This window comes from Pieris brassicae, chromosome 9 (genome assembly GCF_905147105.1).
Source record: "Pieris brassicae chromosome 9, ilPieBrab1.1, whole genome shotgun sequence".
In the NCBI taxonomy this organism is placed as follows: domain Eukaryota; kingdom Metazoa; phylum Arthropoda; class Insecta; order Lepidoptera; family Pieridae; genus Pieris; species Pieris brassicae.
In genome coordinates, this window is record NC_059673.1 from 8,719,066 (window position 1) to 8,746,257 (window position 27,192).

A 27,192-nucleotide genomic window follows, 5' to 3' on the forward strand; every position below is an offset into this window, starting at 1 on the left:
TTCCGTAAACTGTTTATAAGAGTGAAAATAGCATATTTCGAATAATTAATATGGGTTAAAAGGGTAAACCGGAATTCCTTACCCTTATATCAAAGGAGTTCGCGCAGCTTTGCAAAATTGTTATGAAAATTTCATCCGAAGCTAAAGTCTATAAACTACGTTTTACCTATAGATGTCACAATAATTGTAAATATTATCAGATCGATTATAATCTAAATATGGTTTCAATATCATTAATCAACTTTTGTATTTCTACCTGTATTTGAAATCTAAAACGAATTAAAAAAGTAATTCATCAATAGCTATATTGTTTGACAGTATTGATTGTGATTAATATTCAAATACAACCCGATCGAATCGCTTGAGCATATGAAGAAAATGATATCGCGTTGTTATGTTATGTTGTAACACGTATGTGTATTTTACTTAGAAACAGGTGTGTACTATAGATATTATACATATTGCTTCAATGTTCGGCAGAGACAGGAAAAAAAGTGGAACAAAAACATAATGTTTACGTCATCGCCTACCGGTATTAGACGAAAAAAATATTCTCTTGATTGTAGTTGAGTGAAGCTAAGCTGATTATGCGTATATAAGTCTACTTATTATACTTTTAATATTGGATTTAAAATAGATAAAACTATCTCTATTCAACAGTTTTACCGTAAAAAAAATATTTTACAGCAATTTTGCTGTGTCATAATGATTTTTAAATTAAGATTGTATTTTTTATGAAACGAATAATCTAGTGGACCGATGTGATTATTTCACATTTAGAATGCACAATCGCAGAGGCTATATTTACTTCCCAAATATTTGGTCAAAAATTGATTAAGTATCCAGCGGTGCGAAAATAAGTCAGGCCGCTACAGTGACCGAATGCCAATGGTAATAATAATATAGTAGGGAATACCGTTTGAGTGAAAGAGACAAACATTTCACCTTTCTCAAGATCACGCGATCGCAGCTGTTCACGCCGGTGTGCACTTTTACACTAATTCTAAAACTACACAAAACAGAATAATACACCATACTCTTCCGGCCGATAACCAAACATTCAATTGAATGCCTTTGGTAAACGATTTCAATTGGTATTTAATTAAAATACAGATTGGTCGTCAGTCGAGCTCATGGACGGAATACGCACAATAATTAATATCAAAACATATTTACGTTGAGGTTAAGTCTATGGGTTATCCTGTCAGTTGTACGGTGTGACATTGACTAACGCATGCGTAGTGCAAAAGTTTAGGGGAAAGTGTTCTATACAACGTATATCCTGTACCTTGAATAAACTGAACGCCTTCAAAAATTCTATGAGCAATGTTGATTTAGAGCGTGAAGAAACTCTTTGCTATATTTTTATCATTTGTGTAGATCAGTCTTAGCCACAATTACAAATGTGAACTTGGTATGTAGTTTAGAAAATGTTATAATCACTGAACATTATTATAAATATAAAATATTATACGGAAATTGTTAATATGTACCTTACATAATCGACTTACTTGTTACTTTAATATTCAAAATGACAACGTTGGAAACATTATCGACCAAAGTTTGAACCTTGAACTTCACCTCAAGGTGCCTAGACGAAACAATTAATGTAAATAGCTTGCAAAGCCAATCTTCTTGTCATTAATAAAACAATGCAAACAGGAAGACATTTTATTCCACGTCTAAAAGGTGGGATAAAGTATGAAAGTGGTGTCTTCTGTTATCTAGGATTCAAAATCAAGGTCTGTGACTCCCGACTCAATATAGCAAGAAAGAAAAAAAAACATTTATTTTAGCTATCAAAAATTTAAACGGACAATTAAAGTTATTAATTAATCCAAAATGGGCCCAACTCATCTAGTTACCATAACCAGTACCAAATAAAAATGTTTACAATTAGAATTAAATAAAATATGTAAAATACAAATTACAAACACAAACAAACATACAACATGAGAAAACTAAATTCCCATTCTGCCAACTGGCATTCCAGAATGTAACGTTTGCTTTTTATCTTGAAAACGTAATGTCTTGGTTATCGCGGATTGGAGGTAGCAGGTTGTTGTCGCATTTAGTTACATTGTACCGAAAACTATCGCGAAAAGAAGCTGTGCTATGGTCATGAAAACTAAGCAGCTTATTATATCGTGTTGGCTTTAGAGGGTCTATTTCTTCGAGCAGCAATTGTTATAATTGGAACATATTGTAGCGTTAAGTATATTAAGATCATAGATATTTATTTTATTTTATTTATTTATTCAGAAGATTTACAGCATAATACAGAAATGTATGTATATACGTATATAATTTAACATTGTTGGTCAATTAAAAATCTTCACATGTACTTTATTTGAAATCAGAAAGAAAACATGCCAACTATTTTGATTGTAAAAGAAAACATAAAAAACAGAATAGAATATTCTAGATATAGTTGATATATTGAATATAGTTGTCAATGATTATATACACCATATAGGAGTAAAAATAATAATTTACTATATATTGATAAATCAGATGCAGAAAAATTTTTCATAGGCGACAAGTAATTTCTAATGAATAGCAAGTTAATATGGCAAAGCTGAAATAATTCGAGGGTGAGGGAGTCTGTTTTTTTGGCTGGGCTTGGCTGGCGGGACTCTAAGCACGAGTAAAAACTAATTAGTGTTTGGCATCCGGAAGTTATACTTATCACTTAAGTAGCCTGAATCTAGTCCGAAACCTTTAGACAAAAAGTTTCTGTATACCAAAAATTTTTTTTTTGTCACAGTATCTTCCAGATTAGTAGGACAACATAAATTCACCAGAGTACGTCCTCTATCAAATGCGATTTGGAGCTAAGCCGGTTCGGAATTCCGTATTCCGCTGACCCAATTCTGGAAATACCAGATAGGCATTCAGGATATCCGAAACCATATTCATGATATATCGTTCTTCAAAATTCCAGTTTGTTTCAGTTGATTGACTTAAATAATTATATGAAAGGCTAGGCAAATTTTAATACTCCTGTATCCTCTGAGAAAACTTTAATAGATATAACTTTCAAGGGTTGGATTAGACGTAATATTTGACATAATGCCTCAGTAAATTCTAACAAGTACGTACTAGAGAAGGCATAGGTAAAATGTACCGATAACTGACGAGCATCCATGGTGCATGTCATGAAAGTGGATGAAGCGAGAGATGTATGTAAGTGGAAATCTGTCTACCCTTTCAAGAAAAACTCGTGAATGTATAAATATATATCCTTACACAAATCCAAGACAAATCAATACAATTTCGAAAAAATCTATCAAAGTAATAGGCAATAAAAGCCTACAAGACAAAGACAAACCTAAAAGACAGTACAGCAAATAGAATAAGTTGTATATTAAAAATACTTCTATTTCTCTATATTTTCGTGTAATATGCACACAAATACTGTTGTAAAAATATAATGGCGGCAGCCTTTATCAAATAGTAAGTCAGTAACATGTAAAAATATCAAACTGAAAAAATGAAAACTATTTGTCTTTTGTTAACATAGAAAGAAAACACTTTTTTACAGGATGGAATCTATGTATTATTATTACACTTATAATTATTTAAATAATTTTAAATTTAAATTTTTCCGACGCTTCGCGTGCTTTACAGCGTGCGTGGTCACGGTGACAGTATATATTAAATAAAACCAAGGTATTGTGTCATAATGTACATTAATATCTATAATCACGACTGTCCTCAAAAACAAACAATACATGCGGTAATCGTGGCCACTTTACAGATATTAATTTTGCTATCTGTACGATCTTCAAGGCCTTCAAACGATTTTAAAGCTAAAAAAATATTATAGTGGTTCTTCATTCCCCGGAGAAGAAAAGCATTATGCGCTGACCTGTTAACTAATTTCTCTAATGTTAGCGCGAAAAGATTTTGAGTGTGTATTTAAATACTAAACACAAACCCCCTATGTAATGTTATAACTTCTTACATTTTAAATGTTCTTCCCTCCTCTACATAGGGTTTACACATGTAACGAGCAAATCAGAGATCCTAGTTCAGTTTTCCGACAAAACAATTCTTGGATTCTTACCACATACTTGACAAAGCTACGCAAATGTCTGCCCTTTACACAATTGGATGATAACTTCTAACAACGAGTATGTATGTGATTAACAATGCATACAATTTATTGAGTGACATTAGAGAAGGAATTTTTAATTTTGCACCAAATAAATTTTCCTCAAATGTATGGCGTGAGTAATTTAATGACACATACATCTTATGCAGAGCGTGTGCTGAGAAATTAGTCGAAAGTAAAAGTCACCCAGCGAACTCGAACTGTGTTCAGCTTTCTGTAATGCATACATTTTCATTAAATACCCATTAAATTAAGATATGGAAGGTCTTTGGCAACAAGCAACATGACTGTATATGAGTGTTTTACGAATGTATTACGGAATACGGAATACAACTTGTTCGAAAACGTAATACGTTAGAAATATATATAAATTATTCATTGTTCAAAAGAGTGTAAAAGATCGCGATACTACACAATTTATATTTTAATTAATTTTAATAATATTAAATAATAATTAAATGTATACAATAAACACAGTTGTAATCTTCTTAAAATTGACTGATTACTGTGATAGAAACGTCCTTAACAATAAATAAATTAGATTTTAAGTAAATGAAATGTAAATCTTTTAAAATTATGAAAATAAATTGGTGTGTAAACATTAAACTTCATTAACTATTAAGCTGTAGTTTTTTTGTGACATTTTTGTTATAAATAAAATCTTTAATTTTAAGCCCATTGGAACGCCGACTGTGATATTACAAAAGTTAAGATTATGGGTAATTTCTTTGCAAATACATTGCTAATAGAACAATTTCACTGGATAAGCGAGACAAACTGTATTATGGTCGGTCACGAATACTCTAACCATCAAATTACGTTCATTTGCCATCCGCACGATCTGCATAATATAATAAATTCGTAAACCTTATGTTCATTCGTCTTGTGATGTCGTATGTCCATGAGTTTAGGAAAATCTTACAAAGATACTTTAATTGTTTGGTTGTTTCTATCGAAACACAACCAAATTATTTCGTCAGAACTATATTTTTGTACGGATCAGTCCTCTTCAATTCGTGCAGCGGACCTAAACAAGAAAGAGGCATTCGGTATGTGGTGTTGGAGGAGAATGTTGGGAAGACCATGGACTGCAAAAATAACTACTAAAATCACCAGATTATCTACTAACATTTACAAACGGGCTTATCTACTTTAGCCATATTGTGAGGATAGAACCAAATTGTATCGAACCTACCCGTTGGTATGACCAAATAAAGACAATTATTTGTTAAGACCCTCAACATCCCTAATGACATACGTCTGTATCTTCTATTTTAGTTTATAGCACTCTGCATTTGAGTTATTTTTAAAATGACGTCTCGCAGCAAAAGGCTCTTATAACACAGTTTATTTTAATTTGTGATTTAGAAATTAAATATTAATTATTAGATGAACAAACTCAGTGCCTAGGGGCCGTTGAATTATTACGTAAGCAGATTTACTGCAAATTATCCTCCTCTAAACCCCCCCCCCCCCCCCCCGCTCAACGAAAATAGTTTGTCAGACAAAAACGTACAAAGACGTAAAAAGTTTGAAGAGTCTCAAGAAAAGTTTCATTGAAGAAATAAACTGGTTTGGTATTTATATCAAGTATTTTCCTTAAAAATATTCCTTCTAACCCATGGACACTCTCGCGCCTCTCACATCTTGTGATAAGAGTAACTTGTCATCTGCGTCTGCGCAACGCGCCGTGCGCCCGCGTCCACCTTTCTTTCGTGACGTCAAGACAATTTCAGCCTAATCAAAACACGATAAGAACCAAATTTGTGTGTTATAGTGTGTGTTTAAACGTAATTACTACGGTACGTACACTAATTAACTAAAATTTATTGAGTGTATTTTATACAATAGGAATATTGTAAATGTTAGTAAATCTAGGTCTAATAAATATATTTCCAACTTTAGTTCAGGTAAGTTCTGTTGTATTATTTCTAGATCTAAAGTAGTATTTTTGTGTTTATTCCTTAATTATACATTTCCTGTATAAGGAATAAACACAAACACACTTTTAATAGTGAGAGTCTTCAGATATAACAAAGATGTATCAGTTTCCTACATAAGCATTCTTTATAGATGATTAGACGAATATTTTACATAAGTGACTGGTCCTTCTGTAGCTTAAACGATTTTTGTGTCTAAGCTTAAGTAAAAATTCGTCCTTATAGACAACGCAGATACAATTGATTCAAATTGTATGTTATTATATTGTTTAAATCGTTAGTCTTCAGCAATTATTTTACCGTGCGTAATATAAACGTACAAATCAATAGTGTGAAATAGTTATCAAGATGTGTAACGTATAAAAGATAATGGCTGTACTGTCTAACGGACGATGCGCTTGGTCACACAACCCGATTTATATTTATAACTAAGCACCAATAATTAAAAAACGAATAAACTGAAACTATAACAATTGATTATTTTTTGTAATTAATATCAAATGTAGTAGTAGTCGACTTTTGGGTATGAGGCAACCATTTCCTCACGATGTAAGAGCCGATTCCTCTAGATAAAAATTACATTGGTGCACAGCCGAGGATCGAAGTCCGATTATACCGAAGCCACTAGGCCAACACTGCAAAAGATAATAAACAAACTTTTAAATTTCAACTCACATCTACGAATACCTTTGCGGCATATTCGTGACAAGGTTAAGAACGTTTGTTGTGGATTTTAAGCAATGCCTAGACATATTTTAGTTCAAGTAGTAGTAGGTTAAGTACTTAGTTTAGCTATTATGCAACGAACATTTACTAATCTGGCTGATGTCTTTGACCCAAACTATTATTTATTTATAGCCCATGCATGGCCAAATTCTAACTAAAAATAACATAAAACTAAAATAAAATACAATTAAGCTATCTACAATATTGACAGTAAACCTCCTGCTAGCCTTTAATCTTTTGAGTCTGAATCTGATCTCAGAATCTGTTGAGTAGAGAAACCCATTAAGCAGCGAGAGTAACCGAGGAATGGAAGCTTGTTGACGCGGGACAGTGCGAGCCGAACGCACAGCATAAAGGTTATGTTTAATTGTCCGGAACGTACAGTCTCATAATCTCTTCCAGCAAGTATGCGCTCTCCGTTTCGTTTTTATTAACGCTTAAACCTAATTTTATCACATCTAATTCCCTATGAAGTTCTAATAAATTGTACCCTAAAACCCCCATCAAGGACTTTATATAAATCGTCTTTTATATAAATTTCTAAGGAACATCTTCTGCACCCTTTCAATCATTTCCCCATAATACCATGTGACGCAGCTGGTTTGAAGAAGTGAAGAATTATGATTCACAAGACAAACTATGGCCTTATACGATTTTACGACATCGTCCTAATTAAAATCAGAATCACGGCCTTGTGGATCTTGCCATACATCATCGTGTCAGTGATAATGTGGTCATGTAACGTTACACGCGTATAATAGTGCTGAAAATTTTATAACCTTTCTGAATAGTTACAAACGAATCTATTATGGCTCAAAATAGAGTCAACGAAATGGCTTCCAAACTTGGGAGGGGAGGACCTCCTGGGCTTGCTAATGGACTTAGAGCTGCGGCCATTATCAGTGCAACGGCATATGGTCTCTCCCAAGCAGTCTACAATGTCGACGGAGGCCACAGAGCCATTATATTCAACAGAATAGGAGGTGTGCAACCCCAAATTTTGACTGAAGGTATGCATTTCCGCCTCCCATGGTTCCAGTACCCCATTATTTACGACATCCGGTCGCGACCTCATAAGATTTCCTCCCCAACCGGCTCGAAAGATTTGCAAATGGTCAATATTTCACTAAGAGTCCTCTCAAGACCGGACGCCGAGAGTTTACCAACAATGTACAGGACATTAGGTAAAGATTACGATGACAAAGTTCTTCCGTCCATATGCCATGAAGTGCTCAAGTCAGTTGTTGCAAAGTTCAATGCTTCTCAACTCATCACTCAACGGCAACAGGTGTCACTTCTTATAAGAAGAGAACTTGCAGCTAGAGCGGCTGATTTCCATATAATTTTAGACGACGTATCGCTCACTGACATGAGTTTTGGTAGAGAATATTCAGCGGCTGTAGAAGCGAAGCAAATAGCACAACAAGCTGCTCAAAGGGCTTCATTTGTCGTCGAAAGGGCTAAACAAGAACGACAGCAAAAAATTGTTCAAGCGGAAGGAGAAGCGGAAGCAGCGGAAATGTTAGGCAAGGCTGTGTCGATGAACCCAGGATATTTAAAGTTACGTAAAATCAGAGCGGCCCAAAGCATATCTAGAATGATTGCACAGTCCCATAACAAAGTGTTCTTATCTGGCGACAGCCTTATGTTAAATCTTCAAGACCCTCAGTTTGACAGTTCTTCAGAAAAATTGTCTAAAAAGAAGTAATAAAGTTGTTTATTCCGAAAAGACATTTCAACAATTCAATAATGAAATAGACTTTAACAAGTGAATATCGAGAATTACAAATCGAAACAATGAACTAAAGAATTATACTTTATGCAACTCAATGGCGACTAATAAAAATAATTTTCCTCTTAACCTTGAATCTGAGCGTCAGAACAAATGAATCGTTACATAATTTATTAGCGAAGAAACCATAATGTTTAATGCAACCATAACCATACTAATGTTTTACATACGTTAAAAATTATTACGTTCTTAATTTGAATGTGCATAAGATCATACTTAATACCTGTTTCGCATTAAACCTCCATTAGGAGTAATAATGGAATTTTTGTGAAATGTAGATAATGAAAATTACTGGATAATTATTGGTATCTTATTACCAGGTAAGTTGTTGGTTATTTTATTACAATACCATGTTTGAAGCAGTAATTTCATACCCATACGGTAAATATACGTATACATTTAAAAACAATATATTTTTTATTAAATTTCGTTTAGATCTCTTTGTAGTAATAGACCATTTCCGAGCAGCCTCAGACCATATAAAATAACCACTAATCTTAAAAACACATCTCTTACATTTGACTTACTAATAAAACTACATATTTCTGCATTTTAACTACCTTTGGTACTACGTGCAAAGCGTTTCTGCCGACGATTCGCTAAAAACAATATTAAAAAGGCAGGCACAGAACTTACCTAACGACATCAACTTTTTTAAGGTCATGAATTATAGGCAAAGGTCTGGCACAAAGACCAGACATAATATTGTTTTAATGTTACGCAAGTATGGCCGTATTGAGGTTCTTTATGAAATCTTTAATCAAATTTATTTTGACTAAGTTTAAAAATATTTTTAGTTATCAACCTTTTTCTAAACTTATTTACACTGTATGAAAAGAAATATTTGACACGAGAAACTAGCTGTAAATCAACCACTACATTCTTAAAAGGAAAAGTACCTTTCTCTTAATTTTTAACGTGAAAATGTATTTATTTTTAGCTTAAGATAACATTATGTAAGTAGACGTAATATTTATCGATTAAACTAGTTTGAAAGTATTTTAAAACAAGTCAATATCCGCACTTCATAAAACCGAATGGAGTTCCGTACAATTAAAATGTATTTAGTTCAAGTTAGGTTTTAAGAAACGTATAAATAATTCAAATACAAAAAAAACAATAAAAAACTGGATTTGACAACATGAAACATGTCGTTAGTTATAAGGTGTTTTCCTCAAAAAGCATTGAATATGTATAGGGATATAGCATCTATGATATCATGTGTAACAAAAATTTTAATTAATTATTTTATATAACAGAGGGAATACGGTCAGGAGTCTAGTCTGATCATAGGTGACCATAAACCAAAGCCTCCCATTACTCTTTACTTAAAGTCGGTACTGAAAACCTGATAAACAGATACATGCTTCTAAGTCTCAGTTACTAATTTGGAAAATTATTGCAAGTTTATTAAAACACTGTTACTGAAGTATTCAATACAGAACCTATTATCAAACATTTGCACTTTTTATTTTAAGTCTCAAAAACAATATTTCGATATTTGCGATTTCTAAACTTTCATTAAAATCAATATAACACCGACATTTAATTTACATAATTATACATCATCTATACATTAATAATAATTTCGTTAATTAATTAAGTATGATTAACTAAAATGTGTAATAAATATAATATAAGCTAGCTTGATCACTCGCCTTTGCCTGTCTTCATATAACAAGAACGAGTCGATATGTCTAGGGACATAATCTAAAATTTGATTTGATTTCCAATGCAGTAGTTATCGCAAAATCTCGACCCTGAAATACCCTAGAGACACCACTGCTCAGCGCTTTTTTAACCAGAAACGTTGGGTTTCCAGAGAAACGGAGTTATTTGGATGAACACCTGCAGCAGAGTTTCATCATCGGACGTCGAGGCAAAATACGAAATTCCAATTGTATAACCTCGACGTCCGACGTTCCACAACTGAGCGTTTTTAAGGCAGTTTTCCCAAGCACTAGGTGGGACCAGTTCCTTCAAGAAAGGAGCGTACACAAAGAGTGTCTAATCGGCGGTGTCACTTAACATCAACAGATGAGTTCTTCTACCCGTTTGCCCCTGTTCTACATAAAAAAAACAATATTATCAGCTCACTAAAGACAATGCCGAATTCGCATTATGCTCCAGTTAATTTTACTTATCGTAAAATTAACTGGAAAAAGGATTAGAAATCGGTATATATGTCATTTAGACGTCTGGGATGAAAATGCATTTACGCTCCTCTCGTAGCGGTTAAGTTTGCCGGTCTATATGCGGCTCGACATAACACCTTTTTACACAAACCAAGAGAGAAATCACCCTCGGGTACTAAGGACTAAGGACTAGTACTACTGAGATATTGAAATTTCACGTTTAGATGACGCTAGGCTACGCGCTAGGCTTTAAGACGAATTCAGTTAATCATTGAACTAATTAGTTTTATAAAGTAAGCAGGCTGTACTGAACTCATATGCTTAGCGTTAATTCATTATTCAAATGGGAAAACAAATCAAGACGACACAACAATTGTGTGACCAACGACTCTTTATGTACTTCATAAATTATATATTTCTCAAGGTAAAGCGACAAAACAATAAACAATTATGATATTAGGATCTGAGAAAATTGTTTAGGTAAAAACATAAAAAAATCTGCACTGCCGTAAGATTGATGTGATAATGAGAAACCAACGTGACGGCATTTATCACCTTAGTTTCGCACCTTGAGTATGTTTACTTTGCTATCTAAAGGACACATTATGCGATATGTTTATACTATAACTGCTTATATTTTAAACTATTTTGAGGCTAGTTAAGAAATGTTATATTATTGGTTTTATTTTAATTAATAACATAAAAAACACAGTGGTGCGACAACCTTGTTAGGGTCTCTGATTTCTATATCGGTTTCGTGATCATTTTTAATAGTCAAGTAGGTGATCAGCCTCCTGGCAAACGCCTTTTCGACTTTTTGGGTCTAAGGTAAGTTGGTATGCTTACGATGTTTTCTTTCACCGTTCGAGCGAATGTTAAATGCGGACATAGGCAGAAAGTTCATTCCTCCATTCAAGCTCAAGGAAGAGAGACGCTGAAGCTACTACGCAAACACTGCTCCAACACTATTTTAATTAAACTGATTTAAGTTAACATAAAACTTAAAGAGAAGAAAAGTAACTAATTATTCGATATATAACATGATAATACATATATGTATATGTACTTCACTAAACTTTTTTTGCCCAATATATCACTTAGAACTTCGTTCCGTTCCGTTTTGTAATTAGTATGTCTTTAGGCGATTACTCTACATTAAAAGTAACTTCTTTAACGTATTAAAAACGCAAATTTATTATATTACGATACCATACAATTTTATAATAAGAATATAAATCTTATTCTCACAAAAACTCAGCTTTAAAATTAATTTGAAGTATTATCTTAATACCGTTTTACCAAATTATCTCATTTTCCAACAAAGCTGGCTTGGCTTATCGTTGGTAAAGTTTTGATGCCATCTTTAGACACAGTTTTCACTCCAAAGTTAGGCAGATTCATAAATAGTCGCTTGTGTATTTCTCTAACACAGAGCTTAATTACCTCAAATGCCTCCACTTCGCTGAGAGCTGTAAAAGAGTATACGTGAGGAAACGGCATGTCTAAGGACTAGGTACGGAATGCTGATTACCTACAAATCTACCAAGAACTAGATCAAATAAACAAATGCAATCTTGTCGATCATGCGTCGGCGCAATCAAATTTTCTGTTTACATTAACTACTAGACACAGTATACTTACTTTGGCCTTATGAACGTACTACTTACTGGGTTTATAATACTGACTAAGAATGCCTATACTCATGAGGCCACCGAATCCATGAGCAGCGAATGGAAGCCTCACGCAAGAAGCCAGAAAGTCCATTGTATACAACTGCCCACCTTCCTTTTCGTCAAACCCAGCGATGAGAAGGTTTAATATGAATGGGTTCTGGTGAAATAAAAATATGAAATGACACGAGAACGAAAAAGACAAAAATCTTTTCACTAAAAACTATCTTGTCTCTTTCTGTCAAATGGTATAAACGCTGTGGTGACAAGACGCAGAGTAGTATAGTTAAATCGATGCAATTAGACTTATTTTTAATGAATATGTAGTCAATAGTATTGTTAACGAATGATATTATTTAAATTACTAAATTATTTTAATGATTAAGCTTTGTCAACCTGTTGGGTTGTATTGGGTCTGTATATTGTACTGTAAAATCTCTTGGAAAATAACATCTTATTTCATATTGCGTGGATAAATACGTTACGTATACACTCCCTAGACGTGATTACCTTGTGGTAGAGGGTTATGTGGGACTCAAACCCCACGGCGCCGCTAGCAATCGCCTAAGGCAGGACACGGTAGCACGGTTTACATCTTGCCACGCGACCAGCCGTTGAAGTCACGGCCCAGAACTATCTACTATACTCTCCAACGTAGTAACCCAGTAATTATGTTAGTTGTTGGTCCATACAAGGTTTATTCGGGGTAACATTTTTATCGACCATAGAGACAGAACTGTTATAAATATCAGATTTCTGATCCTAATTTACGAAATTGAATATTCGTTACTGATCCATTTTGAACGAGGTACTTCTGAAATAATTTCTAAATGCATTGATAGTATAATGAGGTGGTCTACCTACTTCTCTTCGCAAAATATCGGCCATAGTAGTTCTTGTGAAGTGAACCGCTGCCTTTGTGTCCAACTGGTATCCATTCTTTATGGAATACAGCTTCAGATTCTTGTTGATGAACTGGCTGAACTGTGCGATATCACCAGAGTCTCCGTTTACACCCATCAGTAATTTATCGGAGACTTGCATTAACTTGTCTTCGTCTGTAATTTTTTTTTATATTTGTTCTGATGGCTTCATTCAAGGAAAAATACAATTTCATGGGATTGCGTGGTACAAAAACCCAATCAAATGATATTGGAATTTATAAAGTACGGGTGCTGGAGCTGGGTAAGTCTTGACATAGTCACCACAATTATATAATTATTAATTATATATTTAACATATCAAAAAATATGTAATAAGAAAATAACAATATAGTATACGATTGTAAACCACAGTGTTCGTATGATGTCTCGTTGGAAAGTATTGTTTAAGAGCGTGATTAGCATTATCTGGGACTGAAAACAACGTAAACAACTAAATTTGAGTAGAGTATTATTAGAGTAGGTAAATTACTTTTTCCTGTGACTCATGTCTTAAAAAAGCTAATAAAACAGCTGTACAATAGCCCATGTCAAACAACACACACATTGATTAACCTTGTTTTAAAACCTTAACGTAATTTATTTTACCTATAAACCTTGTTAACAATCATCTTGTCAGTTACGAAGTGATAATATATCTTATAATTGCTTATTTGACCTAGTATAAAACGCCAACCCACATACTATGGTAATAATATGTAATCACTTTCATTATACTGCTAGTACATTTCACTTTTGACGAAATAAAATTATACATTGCCATTTAATTTAATTATTAAAATCTTATTAGTAAAATCAGATACTAATCTGTTACATCAGCATTTAATATACTAATTACCATAATATAGATATACTGTGGACATACATCACAAAAATAAAAACCAAACTACTATAGCATGCCGAAAAACAATAGAAAAAGGCGTTAACACGCAAATAAGAAAAAAACATAAAAATGGGTAAAATTAAGACAAAAACCAAAATTAACATTATGCCCTAAAAAAGAAGTGGCAATGGGCAAGGCATACTCAAACTCAAACTTAAAATATATTTATTCATATAGGTAAACAAGTACACCTATGAACGCCAAAAAGAAGTGAAATTAATAGTAAATTTACATTTACTACCAGTTGGCAAGTAAAGGGCGTAGAGCGGGCAAGAAGAACTGGCAATAAACTTTCCACCACTCTTTTTAATCGCGAAGTATTGAGTCATACAAATTGTTTGAACTGGAGCAAATCAATCCCAAGGATTAATAAATACTATAATAACGAATTAACGATTAATAAATACTATAATAACTTAAATGATCCTAATCATTTAAGTATTCGTTAAATTTATAAAAAAGCTTTATTGATTTAATATGAATTTATTTGTGATAATTCTCTAATTTCCCTTGGGAGTTTGTTGTAAAAACGGATACAATTTCCATATAAGGAGTAGTTTAGCTTCTGGAGCCTGGTTGGTCGTACACTGAAATTAGTTCTATTTCGCGTATTATACTGGTGAAAGTCACCATTTGTTTTAAAATCGTTTATATTCTTTTGTACACACAAGGCTTCAAGGATATATTGACCAGATAGTGTCATAATATTTAACTCCTTAAACCTATGCCGTACCGACTCCCTCGGAAAATCACAACAAATGCCCCGAACAGCCCGCTTCTGCACAAATATGGATTGAAGCAGCTCTGCAGCAGCACCCCACGGTAGAATACTGTACGACATAACGCTGTGAAAGTAGCTATGATACACAATTTTAGCCATGTATCAAGAATTTAAAGACTATATGGAAAGGACCAAGAGGAAAAACGAAAACAGGGCGCCATGAAACAGGTGGATAGAAGAAATAAGAATTGTTAGCAGCAAATTGAGAAAGAAAGCCATGGAGAGAGATATTTGCAAAACGCTGCCTTTACGCGTGAAGGGGTTCCAATCAATGGTACTGAAGTAAGGATTAGGATAAAAAGAATTGTACCAAATGTAAGCTGTATATTCTACTTTTGTAATGATTGGAAAATAAACGAGCTTTTATTATTATTATACTTTCTACCTGGTGTGACTTTGTACGCACGTTTTAAATTATTGTATATAGAGAATATCATTGTGACCTATATGTGTTATTGGAAATACAATATATTCGACAAATATGATCTTGTTCGTCCATATAAATTGGTTTAGTACTTTTAGAGATATAGACATCTACGCAGTCTTTTTTGTTTCCAGTTGGGCACGGGAGTTACACATGGCGTGAATATGACGTAAAGGGACTGCCTATTTATTGATGATTTATGATGTATGATGATTATGATATGATGATGAAACGATAAAATGTTCACCGATCCCAGACCTGTGCCACTTTCTTCCAGTTGTACTTTCAAACCCAAAACATTATTTTTTTGTTGGGATTTAAAACTACGACCACAAAACGTGTTGTTTTAACCACAAGTTATGAAGTTTTACAGCATTTAGTAAGACATTCTGTGCCTACAAATTTGAAACCATCTTAGAATCAAAATGGTCCATGTGCATTAACAATACGCGATGTAGACGGCGTAGGCAGTTTAGTAATATTCAGAGTCGAGACCTTAAAGTTCAGACTTCTTAACGCGAACTATGACCCTTATAAACAAAATTTTCACAACCATTTAAAAATTCACATTACATCCGTTCACTAAAAATATCAAACAACGTATTTTCAACCTATCCTATGCTAATACAGAAAATATTCTTAATGTGTAAAAATAGTTTAATTATAAATTTATGTTATGTAGTAAACATAAAAGAAAATACACTTAACATGTTAAAAGGAAGAGACTGGCTGACCACAACACAGGGAAACCTAGTGTGGAGGCTAGTGCACTTTACCTAAATATCCTGTTACTGTATATAATAGAGTATTTTCTTATTGAAGTTATACTTATTTTAGCGCGATAGGGAAAAATTATGAAAGTAAATTTTTACACACAAAATACCGACACCGGCACACCGTCGTCATAAAGATTTAAAATAAAAAATGTCAATTTCTTCAATTATGTACAAATATTATTTTTGTGATATTTAAATAAACTTTATTTAACTAGATACGTTATAATAAAACTTTCAATGTACCTTTTTTTTCTTTTATTAGTGTTTTTTTTTTCTATAAAAGTAGAATAAGGCGAAAGATAAAAAAAATTAAAAGATTTTTATCTTGTTACGCCAAAGAAATATAATTTCTAACGCGTGCACATAGGTACACACACATGTTTTTTTTTTTCTTTTCTTTTTATCACACTTAGTATGCACCTTGCATTAAGCGTAAACAGAAAAAAATATACGACATAAGATGTTGATATTACATCTTTAGTACCTAAAAAGGCAATGCGAGCGTTTTAAATAGTTATGGCATAGTGTGTGCGTGTTACACTTTAGCTGAACGTGATTTGAATTTGTTCAACTATTATAAAACGATTACCTAAATAGAGTAGTTTTATCGTTTCACCCATTCTTATGAATCACGTGTGACCGGACTATTTTGCGATTACTTTTAAATAATGTTTACTTAAAAGAAATATAACGAAACAATAAGGCATTTAAATCTTTACATACAAATTTATAATTTACTCAAAATGAATGATGAATTTTTGTACAGATACGTACCGACTGTGGCATTAACAGTTCATGGGTCCGCTTTGGCAATACCACCTTGTCGTGATGATAAATAAACTGAATTCAATTAAACTTTGCAGATACTTTTTAGAATATTAAGCTTTTAAAGGGAAATACACCAAACGGGATCAAATTTTAATATATTTTCCAATCTGTTTCGATATGTAATAAATTCGTTTGAGCGTCTAAAACTTAACAAGTTCGAGCTAGCAAAAGGGATCACAAGTTAAGCTAATTAGTTACGTAAAGTTTCTACTCGTAAATTGTAGATTTAGATAATTGTACCAAAACGAAAACTCCTCATGGGCAGGCTTATACCAGAAGGTTACTTTTTGGTGAGGAGTATTTTGTTTTAGAGAAATACCACTAAACAACTTTTGCCAATATAGATATCGATAAACATATTAATGCAAAAAATATTATTACCATGACTCACCATCTTTCATAACTATGATACTTTGTGTGTTGTTCTGGTCCGCGGCTATGATCGAGAAATCCTTACATTGCATACCAAGCAGACACTGTAGAAATAAACTAGTAGCCATTGATTTAAAATAAATACAAAAAAAATATAAAAAGCTTGTGAAATGAAACGTCAATAATGATTGTCTAAAAATGTTACCTGTACATACCGTATGCAAAATCCCATTTCCACAGATACTGTTTGCCCAGAGCTTGCCTATGCAATAATAGGGTTAAATAAAGATTTTTTGTTATAATTTGAATATAAGAAATCATTTTCATCGTATAAATCAATTAAATATATCTTTCTTAACGAATATTATAGAAAAATATCAGATGTATATAATTAGGTGCAAGAAAGTCAATAGCTATTTAAGAGACTACAATTATAAGTCTGTACCATAATAAATCTAAAGAAGAAATACCTATAAGTTGTGTACATTAATTAATATTTTATCGCATGTAATATTTTCAGGTATTTTATCATATCTTAGTACCTAATAATTTCAGTAGAAATTTGGTAACTTTAACTTTATAAAGGCGTAACGATTAGGATCAAAATGTTATTTTGAACGAAAAAGTATTTATTCACTGTCACACTCAATACTCCAAAAATGTTTTTATTATAATATTCATTTCAGATTAGTCAAACCTAAATTAAATTATACATTATATATATATAAAAGAGCTAGCTAAATGGAAATAAATCGTTTTATTGAAAAATTCATAGAATGTCATATAAAGGTATTACGGGCAGGAATTTTATCATATCTTGAGGCAATATCCCTTTCATAAAATAGATATTTTTACACAACGTAGTATCTTAAGAGTCAATATTTGTCCGCTTTATCTTCATTGTTCCACAATTTTACGTTTATTTGAAATGTATTAAAAACTTGCATAATATGAGTATTTATAACAAATCTAACTAAACATCTCTTTAAGAAAACAGTGAATTTTAATATGTTAACATTAAAACTCTACTACGTTATTTTTGTTTTCCCCAAGAATTATTAAAAATTAAACTGTTTTTCTTAAGCATAAAATAAATATGTCCTGCTTTTGTGTCAAAGGTATTAAAGATATGACATTCAGTCGTTATGTCGCATATCAAATGACTTACTTTAGCACTGACCGTATTCTGATTATTGAAGAACCAAGTATAACAAAACTTTATTTATGCCCAGAAACAAAGCATAATTTGTCATTAATTGCGACTATTAAGAGAGTAATTTACCAAACACACTCCAGTATTGAGTGGTATAGTTAACAGTTAAAATATTATTAATGTTAATCCATATTGGATTAACTTGCTTAGAAAATATTGATTTATTATAACAATTATTCCCTTTCAATTTATTATTATAATACTATATATTGCTTCGATGTTTATTTCTAACCAAAGCCAAACCCGAAGGATGTAAACAATAGGATGGCTATTTTTCTATAATCGAGTGCATCTTCCACATTATTTTCTTTACCATCGATCATCGTTAGAACTTCCAATAGACCTCGTTTCAACTAAGCCTTTTAACAAACAGGTCTTAATGAGAAAAGTTTCGAGGCTTTATTCTTAGCTTATTCATTTAAGATAAAACTTCAATCTTAAGACTCACCTCATTACCTCAAGGTAATCTTCAAAATTGGTTTATTTTATTTGCAATAAATTTGTGGTACCTATACCGTAGTAGAGTCGTAAATTGACTCTTCTTAATGTGGTTAAGTGTGTATTTTCTTTTAATTAATGTATATTATTGGTAAAATAACTGGTCACTAATGCAAACAAGTATTTATAAGGTTCAATACAATATCTGAAGATATACAAACTTTGTAATAATAAACAGTTAAATTTAAGATAATGACAAACAGCTATGTTTATGACCACGCATAATACTTCTATATATCATAGTCATATTCAATAGTGGTTATTCCTTAAAGCTCGCTTTAAGGCTACTGACTACCATAGAGACGTATTTTTAAATGAGTTATAGTGTAGAGTAATTAATATAGGCAACATTACGATGTCGGTGAGCATGAAAAGTGATATGAATGATTTACACCCTAATTCACGATCTCTTTGTTGCATTACAATGTCGAGATGTTAGGATGCAAGCATTAGCATTAGTGCCCATTCCCATACATTACTTAAACCAATATTTCACAGCGATAAGCTTTACAATATAACGGATTTCGTGGGAGCCTCACACCACTGCATCCTCGCTTAATGCGATTTCAAGATTAAGTTATTGTTACATAGAACTAACATGATAACTAGTAGGGACTCTTGAGCGTGGCTGCAGCTGATTCTATGGTAACCAGGACGTGAATGATCTAGACAGGTTTGGGTTCAGATTACAGTAGTGTTCCACTACATAACAGACCATGGCATACTTGGCATTATCTAGGCAATGCTCATCTGACTACGTCAGCAATTCCCAGAAAGACCAAACCCCGACTTTCCTCCCCAGGTCACCAACGACATCTCTTGAGAAGATTCTTCAACGAGTAACCGTTGGTGCGATGCCGAGAAACCACGATGAGCCAGCAAATTAAGCGACGCAAGTGATACTGGATTTGTCATACATTCCAAATATATTCCCGACATTAAGTTAAGTAAGACTGAACTGTGAGAACGTAAAGAATAATATATGTTTTGTTTATTGTTTTAAGTAACAAACTTAAATAAAACTTTTTTGATAGATATAAACGCGATTACATAGAGTACTATGGAGAGAGTTCTGAAGACTTGTTTATGTCATCACCGTACGGGCCGTTAACTAGAAATTTTATCAGCATCACCTTCATGCCTGGAAGTCTTCCACAGTCCGCTTCACAAGACATTTTCTTTTGCCAAGTAGCTCACTGTAAAATCGACTCCCTGTCCCAGGGTACAAACCTGTGGGGGTCTTCCCTGGGAGATACGGCCTCCAATTGTTTAAAAAGGGCTCGTGTCTAAAATGTGTATCCATGGGCTGCGATGACTACCCTTTTTGGGCGTCCCGTACGCCTTACTTCCCTATCCTATAAAAAAATAACTCGACGTTTCGATTGCTTTGTAGCGATCTCTTAAATATTTGATTTAACACACACTTTTGATGGCTTAAAACATTTTTTTATCATTACTATTATTTTCATTTTACGGCCCACATTAACTACGGCGCAAAAAATTACCTTCTTAAATACACATAATGGAGGCAGCCTGACAAAAAAAGTGTCAGCAAGCAAGTCAGTCATAGCCGTCTGACACACATACAAATAAGAAGTTGTACTTGAAATAAATAAAAATAAAAACAGACCACATTTATAATTAATGAGAAATAAATTTGCCGAAAAGATTTTAGTTAAGAATATCATTAAAATGTTAATTAAGATTTAATTGAAGGGGTCAATCTGGTTATTATACAATAGTCGTGTGTGAAGGTGCCGCTCGTGAAAGGCAGTTATGCATTGCTTGTCAGTGACAACTTAAGCATGATTTTATAACTGGATAACAAATGACAGACGGCATAATAATTAAAATACAGCACAAACCTTATGGACACGGCAACAAACTCTATCCTTATTTTTAAGTTAACCAGCGTTGTTTATTTTTATTATTCAGTATTTTAGGTTGATGCCTAGATAAGTAAAAATAAAAAAATCACGCCCAGACCGCATATGTGCATGATTTCTATATGTTTTAATTGACGTTTCTCTATTCGCAACTTGAAGTACGCATGCTGCTTCACCCGTCGTCAATATTGGGTGTAAAATATGCCGGTTTTCTCGCTATATCTTAAGTATTCATTCCGCAAATAAATCTTATGATTTACCGACCGTTATTACATCTTACGTACTCGCTACACACACTTATTATAATATTAACTAGTATTACAAAGGTCTACACCCAACCCATTTAAGATGAATAAACAATAAAAAATTCACGGAAACCTAAGCTATAAGCTTATAAGCATATACTTACGGCTTTCATCAAAATACTTCTTGAATGGAAATTAATATTGTGAATCCTGGTTGAGTGAAGCCTGGATAAGTGAGAAATCTCTATGACCGAGAATTGCAATGAGAACCTGTCTCTTTTTCATCGAATTACCATTGTAAATGGGTGTTTTGGTATCTGTAATCAGGATGATTACCTTAATAATTTAGACTCTGTAGCTTAATTCCTTGTACAAGTTAGACAGATTTTCGTCCAAACGTAAATATAACTCATTATCAGCATTTGCAAAATTTCGATCCGATTATGATTGACGGTATACAACTAAAATTTTAATTATTTTTCTAAATGAAAAACTGGATAAATGACAGTTCTTTAAATGACAAAATCCTTAGTCCCATGAGATCTATATTAACCAAGTTTCATTAAGTTCATTTTTCATATGTGTTAATCTAAATGGATATCCATTATCCTTTGCAAAAAAATAACGTTAAGTCTCAAATTATGTTTTGTTATAAGAAAAGTTTTAGTTTATGTGTTACCTTGAATCATGGAAAAAAAAATAGCATAATGTATGATACATTATACTTTGTTGGTCATATTATATCCTTACAATATGTCAGAACCATTAATTTATAATTGAATACTACGTAAGCTATTGTTTGTATGGAAAATACGAAATCTTCAAACCAATAACAAACCAACAACGTCCGTTAATCTAAAGTTGGATTTGACTTCCACAATGAGATACCGGATATTACGGCATGCTACAAAAAATAATTTTACTACAAAAACTAGAAGGACGTAATTCAAAGTCAATGTCAAAAATCATTTATTCATATAGGTAACACAATGTACACTTATGAACGTCGATAAAATAGAAATAGATAAAGTTTTACTTTGGCTGAACTTAGCGTTACATACGTTTTTACTGTACTCAGTAAATATATTAATAAACTTCTGTTACAGGTACATAATGATCTCCAGACTATAGTGGAACCGGGTTCAAAGAGACAATGCCAGACACACTGTCCCTCTCTACGGGAGTCAGCTTGGGGCTGCTGGCTGGGATAGTGTCGGGAGTATGTTACCTTTTCGCCAATGGACTGACGAAGTCGAAGTAAGTTTGATATTATTACCACCTATTTCTCAAGACAGATAATTAGATAGCCTGTATTTACTTTAATGTTGTTAAACATGTTTATAATCGCGCCATCTAGTGAAAGTCGTTAGATCTCATTAAATATTTTACACTTATCGTGGTTTTACCTTTGCCTCCACTCTATACGGATGGCGTTAGCCACTCTTGTATAACCAAGTTGAAGAAATTATCTACACTAATATGTATTATAAAGAGGAAACATGGTTGTAATGTTTTTGCACAAAAACTACTTGATCGATTTTAAAAATTATTTCACCATTTGAACGCTGCATCTTCAATAACTGACATAGGCACATTTAAAAAAAATAGGGATCACTAAAACATGCAATAAAATTTATTTATTACAGAATACATACATTATCCTTACACACTATGTCAATACGATAATGTCGAGAAAAAATCAATTAAATATAATAAGTATATTGAACGCATAGTATACACAATATCTCTGTGAATTTACTCTGACAGAGACAGATAGAATTGACCATGACAGGGACAGCATTCAGTAGGCGCCAAGTGTTTAATAACGGGGATCTTTGCAACAGACTGTTTCTGGCCCTTGGTATCGCAAATAACCTAGCCTTCGCCGTCTCACATATGCCATAAGAAGCCATGCTCTCGGAGTACACTTGGGTTGCATATAACACCCCTCAAGATTTTCAGTACGTAGTAGGCCAACTGTGAGTCCCGTATGGTTTCCAATTTACAACATCCGTGTCACCTCGACGTCCGACGTTCCACAACTGAGCGTTTTCTAAGGCAGTTTCTGCCGCGCACCACCACTATGTGGAACCAGCCACCCACTGAAGTATTTCCGAACCAATTCGACTTAGGGTCCTTCAAGAAAAGAGCGTACCAATTCTTGAATGGCCCGCAACGCACTTGCGAGCCTTCTGCCAATGTGAGCTGCCAATTTGTGTCCATGGGCGGTGGTATCACGTAACATCAGGTGAGCCTCCTGCCCGTTTACCTCCTATTACATTAAAAAAAACATTAAAGTATAGTAGGGATAGACGCCACACAGTCTGTGTGAGGTAAATTTATTCTGTATGCGCTCCAACATAAGGCAGGATTTAGCTTCTTGCGGAGCACAAGCAGACGTGTTACACTCTAACATACTTCTAACCAGAGCGTTGTACAAGCTTGAGGTGGCTTTAATATTAGTGAACGTTGTTTCCCTTCGAAGCATAAATCCCATTTTTGCGTATGCTTTCTTGCAAATGTCCACTACATGATCTCGGAAATTCTGTTAGGCATCCACTCGAACCCCCAAGTTTCTTACTGACGATTCTCGCTTGAGTACCACCCCTGACACGTTGTCCTCATGATGATGAGGCAATTTAGCGTGACTAAATGTCACCACGGCACATTTGTTATATTTAATTGGAGCTTATTTTTTTGCTCCACTCACATACTTTGCTCCACATACATAATTTATCCATAAAAAATCTGTCATCAACAAAACAAAAAAATGTTGTAAAATGTGAAAATGTTACAGAACGTATCAATATATGTATTAAAAAAATAGCCCTTTTTTAGGTCTGGGCCTCAGATTTCTGTATCTATATCTTCATGATCATTTTTTTTATCGAATAGGCAAGCCTTCTGTGCCTGACGCATGCCGTCGACCTTTTGGGTCTAAGGCAAGGCGAGCTTATGTTAAATGCGCACATAGAAAGAACATCCATTGGTGCCCAGCCGGGGATCGAACCTACGACCTCAGGGATGAGAATCGCACGCTGAAGCCACTAGGCTAACACTGCTCTTATCAATCAATATATGTATACAACATATTTTTTTTCCCCTGGGTTGGCCTATCCCTATATTATTATATTATATATAGATTAGAGTCGGAACTCCATAACGTCAAATTATTTTGCTGTCACGAAACAAAACTACCTCAAATGATGGTTATAGGGAAGTTCTACAAATAAAACTCTTCTCTAATATTTAAAATATTCAAGCTAAAAATTCCAGTAAATAATTTAAAAAAATATTTCATTACCTACTTGAAATAAAAAAAAATCAATACATCAATAAATTTATTATATAATTATAAATCATGTTACGAATTTAAGACTGTATTATATATATGTTCGCTGTAAAGTAAACGTGAAATGTAAATAATCTCAGTGTATCTAATAATCTGAAAGGACGTAGTTAAAAAACAAGAAAACTACTTAAAATAAAACTTTTATGATAACGAAAATATATCTATAGTCCGACTTAGTAGACTTTCCACTACCACTAGATCAGTATCTACGCGAGCAAAACCGCGGGTCATTGCTAGTATTATAATATACAATGTACAATATAGATTTACATATTTATAATTCCTGGACAATGGAATCTAAACATAACTCAAAATTAACATTACGCCCATTGTTTTGGCATAAATTTTGGTGGAGGGTTTTGTTTACAGAACATTTTCGCCGGTATCGAACTGACTGCCTGAGCTGTGTGGGTTATCAAAACAGCACATCATATTCTGTCTGTACAATCTTAATTCTAATATGTTCATATTACAATACTCCTAGTACGTGGATTTCAAAAAAATAACTTTTTTCGACAAAATAAGTGTGATCCATTTTTGTTTACAATATCAATGATCTGAGCTTTTTGGATTTCGACCCCGCTTTCGTATAATTGGATAGCTATCTATCTATTGGGACGTTATTACCGCCTTACATAAAGACCTGCGTATACGTTCCTATTGTCCGAAAACTATTGGTTATAACCTATTTTAATAATTTTAGTACAGAATGGATATAATTATGTTTTAAGTAAACGTTTAAACACAAACAATCGTTAAGAAGGTCATGACTTGTGTCGCAAGATGATGCACTAGAAGAACCCTTAAGTGGTTCCATCGCTACTTAACCCACATTCAGCAGTAACAACGTAAAATATTTCATGTAATCATTATTTTAATCTTTACATACCATAAACAAGCCGCGTCGAAATATATTGGTTATAACTTATGTTATGCAGACTTTTCATTGTAATGAAATAAGTGCCTTTATTGGTTAATATAGAAGCATTTGGGGCTTAGAGAAATAACAACTTCCTTATAATTTTTGCATTTTACAAAACATTATTTGTCGCGAATTTTAAAAATAACCTTAAAGTTTCTAGTTTAATAAAAATATTACTGAAACTTATATTCTAAAGTAGTATGCAGTTTGTTTGCTGAATTATTTATTACTCTAAATGTCGTAACATAACGATCACGATTATAAAAATGGCCACGTAGGAAAATCATGAAACAAAGTTTTCAGAAATATCTGTGTATGTTTGAAAGTTTCTCTAAAACAAATCGATATCTCAATTGTAATAGGTGAAACAAGTGGCAACTGCAGGACATGGCGGTTTTAAAACCAGGTGCGCCTTCGCCCCATCAAATGATAAGCCTTAATGGATATATCACCTTGGATGGGGTTATACAATTACAAATGCACTGCGCATAGTTCCGGGCCCGACATCCGCGCCTGCGCACTCAGTTGTCACTCACTGCCAAAACTTAGCGGAAGTTTGATGTCGTAACTTTCATAATTCTAAATTCGAATAGAAAAATCGAAAACAGTGTATTTGTGATTACTGTGGTCGTGTTAGTGAATTTTTACATTTATTTGGATTTTAAAAGGTTGGTTGTGTTTTGAATTATTACCACATATATGTGTTTAGTAGTAGTGAGTTTATTGGATTACACACCTGGGAGAAACGTTTATATTAGAAACATATTCTTTGTTACCCAAAACAAAGTACATATTTAGCTATAATTAGATGTAATGAATGAGAAAAGCGTGACGAATGGAAGGCCGACGATTACAAAATTGATGAAAACAATTTGTTGTTGCCAGTAACTGCACAGTTTAACCTGATTTTCGTAAATAATTGTATGACGAATTGTCATCTGTTTATACAAAATTGTTTTTAAAAACATTATTGTAACTAAATAATATATAAATTAAATTATTGCGGCTATTAAAAACACCACCATTTTGTATTCAACAGAAATTTTGTGTATTCTATAAAATAAAATTAATATAAACATAGTAACTAAAATCAAAATTTAATTCCACTACATATGAAAAATGTTAGGGCCAACAGATTCTAATACTCACAAGCTTTATTTATTTTAAATAGAATAAAGATTGGTGTCATTCATCAATCAGTATTGATTTTATTGATAAAAATAATAGATATCACTCAACGTCGACGCGATAATGTTATTTAATAGATTATAATTAATTTAACCCCAACGAGATTAATTTTATTTTATTAATTTTATTTTGTCGTCCCTAAAACACGGTCAAATGTAGAGCAAATACTTGGGATCTTGGTTACAAAGTAACTTGGATTTCTGTATGCTCGTATTTTTTCTTCATTAGCAACTTGGTGATCATTCTTCTGTACCTAATGCATTCTGGGTTTTAGATCCAAAATTAGTCTAACAACCGCATTTATGATGTCTTCCTGCGGTGGTACATACATTGATTCCGTTGGAAGACTGTGAACATTGTTCAAAAGATACTCTCACCTAGCCACTAACACTTCCCATGTTACTTAACTTTTATTTATTTAAAGGATATTACATCGGACATCTAAAAGCGTTGATAGGAGTGTTAGCCGCACTAATTATTTCGCTACTTTCATAAGAATCCGT

General features: G+C 33.1%; 4 protein-coding genes across 8 annotated transcripts in view; 2 read left to right on the plus strand and 2 right to left on the minus strand.

Moving 5' to 3' along the window:
* Window positions 1-986, minus strand: part of LOC123714105 (uncharacterized MFS-type transporter C09D4.1) — a 32,385-nt gene extending 31,399 nt beyond the window's left edge. Inside the window, exon 1 of one of the 2 annotated variants that reach the window (XM_045668235.1) lies at window positions 946-986. The gene's annotated coding sequence lies outside the window, so the exon portion shown is untranslated. The remainder of the gene's footprint in view (window positions 1-945) is intronic. The other variant, XM_045668236.1, reaches the window with a different exon arrangement.
* A 4,800-nt stretch (window positions 987-5,786) lies between these two features.
* Window positions 5,787-27,192, plus strand: part of LOC123714540 — an 81,590-nt gene continuing 60,184 nt past the window's right edge. For all 3 annotated transcript variants that reach the window (XR_006754327.1, XM_045668820.1, XM_045668822.1), the window contains exons 1-2: window positions 5,787-5,919; window positions 22,334-22,484. Coding sequence is in view for 2 of the 3 variants with exons in the window: in XM_045668820.1 (XP_045524776.1) it covers window positions 22,381-22,484 (104 nt within the window). In the remaining variant the exon portion in view is untranslated. The remainder of the gene's footprint in view (window positions 5,920-22,333; window positions 22,485-27,192) is intronic.
* On the plus strand, window positions 7,527-9,581 carry LOC123714542 (prohibitin-2-like). The gene has a single exon (XM_045668828.1). It carries the CDS (start codon window positions 7,592-7,594, stop codon window positions 8,489-8,491), a length of 900 nt encoding a protein of 299 aa, XP_045524784.1. The 5' UTR covers window positions 7,527-7,591; the 3' UTR covers window positions 8,492-9,581.
* LOC123714543 (proteasome subunit beta type-2-like) lies at window positions 11,919-17,555 on the minus strand. Of its 2 annotated transcripts, none has more exons than XM_045668829.1 (4): window positions 17,405-17,555; window positions 13,245-13,438; window positions 12,378-12,540; window positions 11,919-12,179 (listed from the first exon to the last, which is right to left on the minus strand). In XM_045668829.1, the coding sequence occupies exons 1-4, from the start codon at window positions 17,511-17,513 to the stop codon at window positions 12,019-12,021; spliced, it is 627 nt and encodes a 208-aa protein (XP_045524785.1). In that variant the 5' UTR covers window positions 17,514-17,555; the 3' UTR covers window positions 11,919-12,018. The 2 variants fall into 2 exon arrangements, with proteins under 2 accessions (XP_045524785.1, XP_045524787.1); XM_045668831.1 differs by having other exon boundaries at window positions 17,395-17,522.

Coding starts and splice junctions, on each gene's coding strand:
- LOC123714543 (XM_045668829.1), bottom strand. CDS start 17,513: ATGGCTACTAGTTTATTTCTACAGTGTCTGCTTGGTATGCAATGTAAG. Junction 13,439..17,404: donor TATCATAGTTATGAAAGATG/GTGAGTCATGGT, acceptor AAAAAATTACAG/ACGAAGACAAGTTAATGCAA. Junction 12,541..13,244: donor CCGATATTTTGCGAAGAGAA/GTAGGTAGACCA, acceptor TTATTTCACCAG/AACCCATTCATATTAAACCT.
- LOC123714542 (XM_045668828.1), top strand. CDS start 7,592: ATGGCTCAAAATAGAGTCAACGAAATGGCTTCCAAACTTGGGAGGGGA.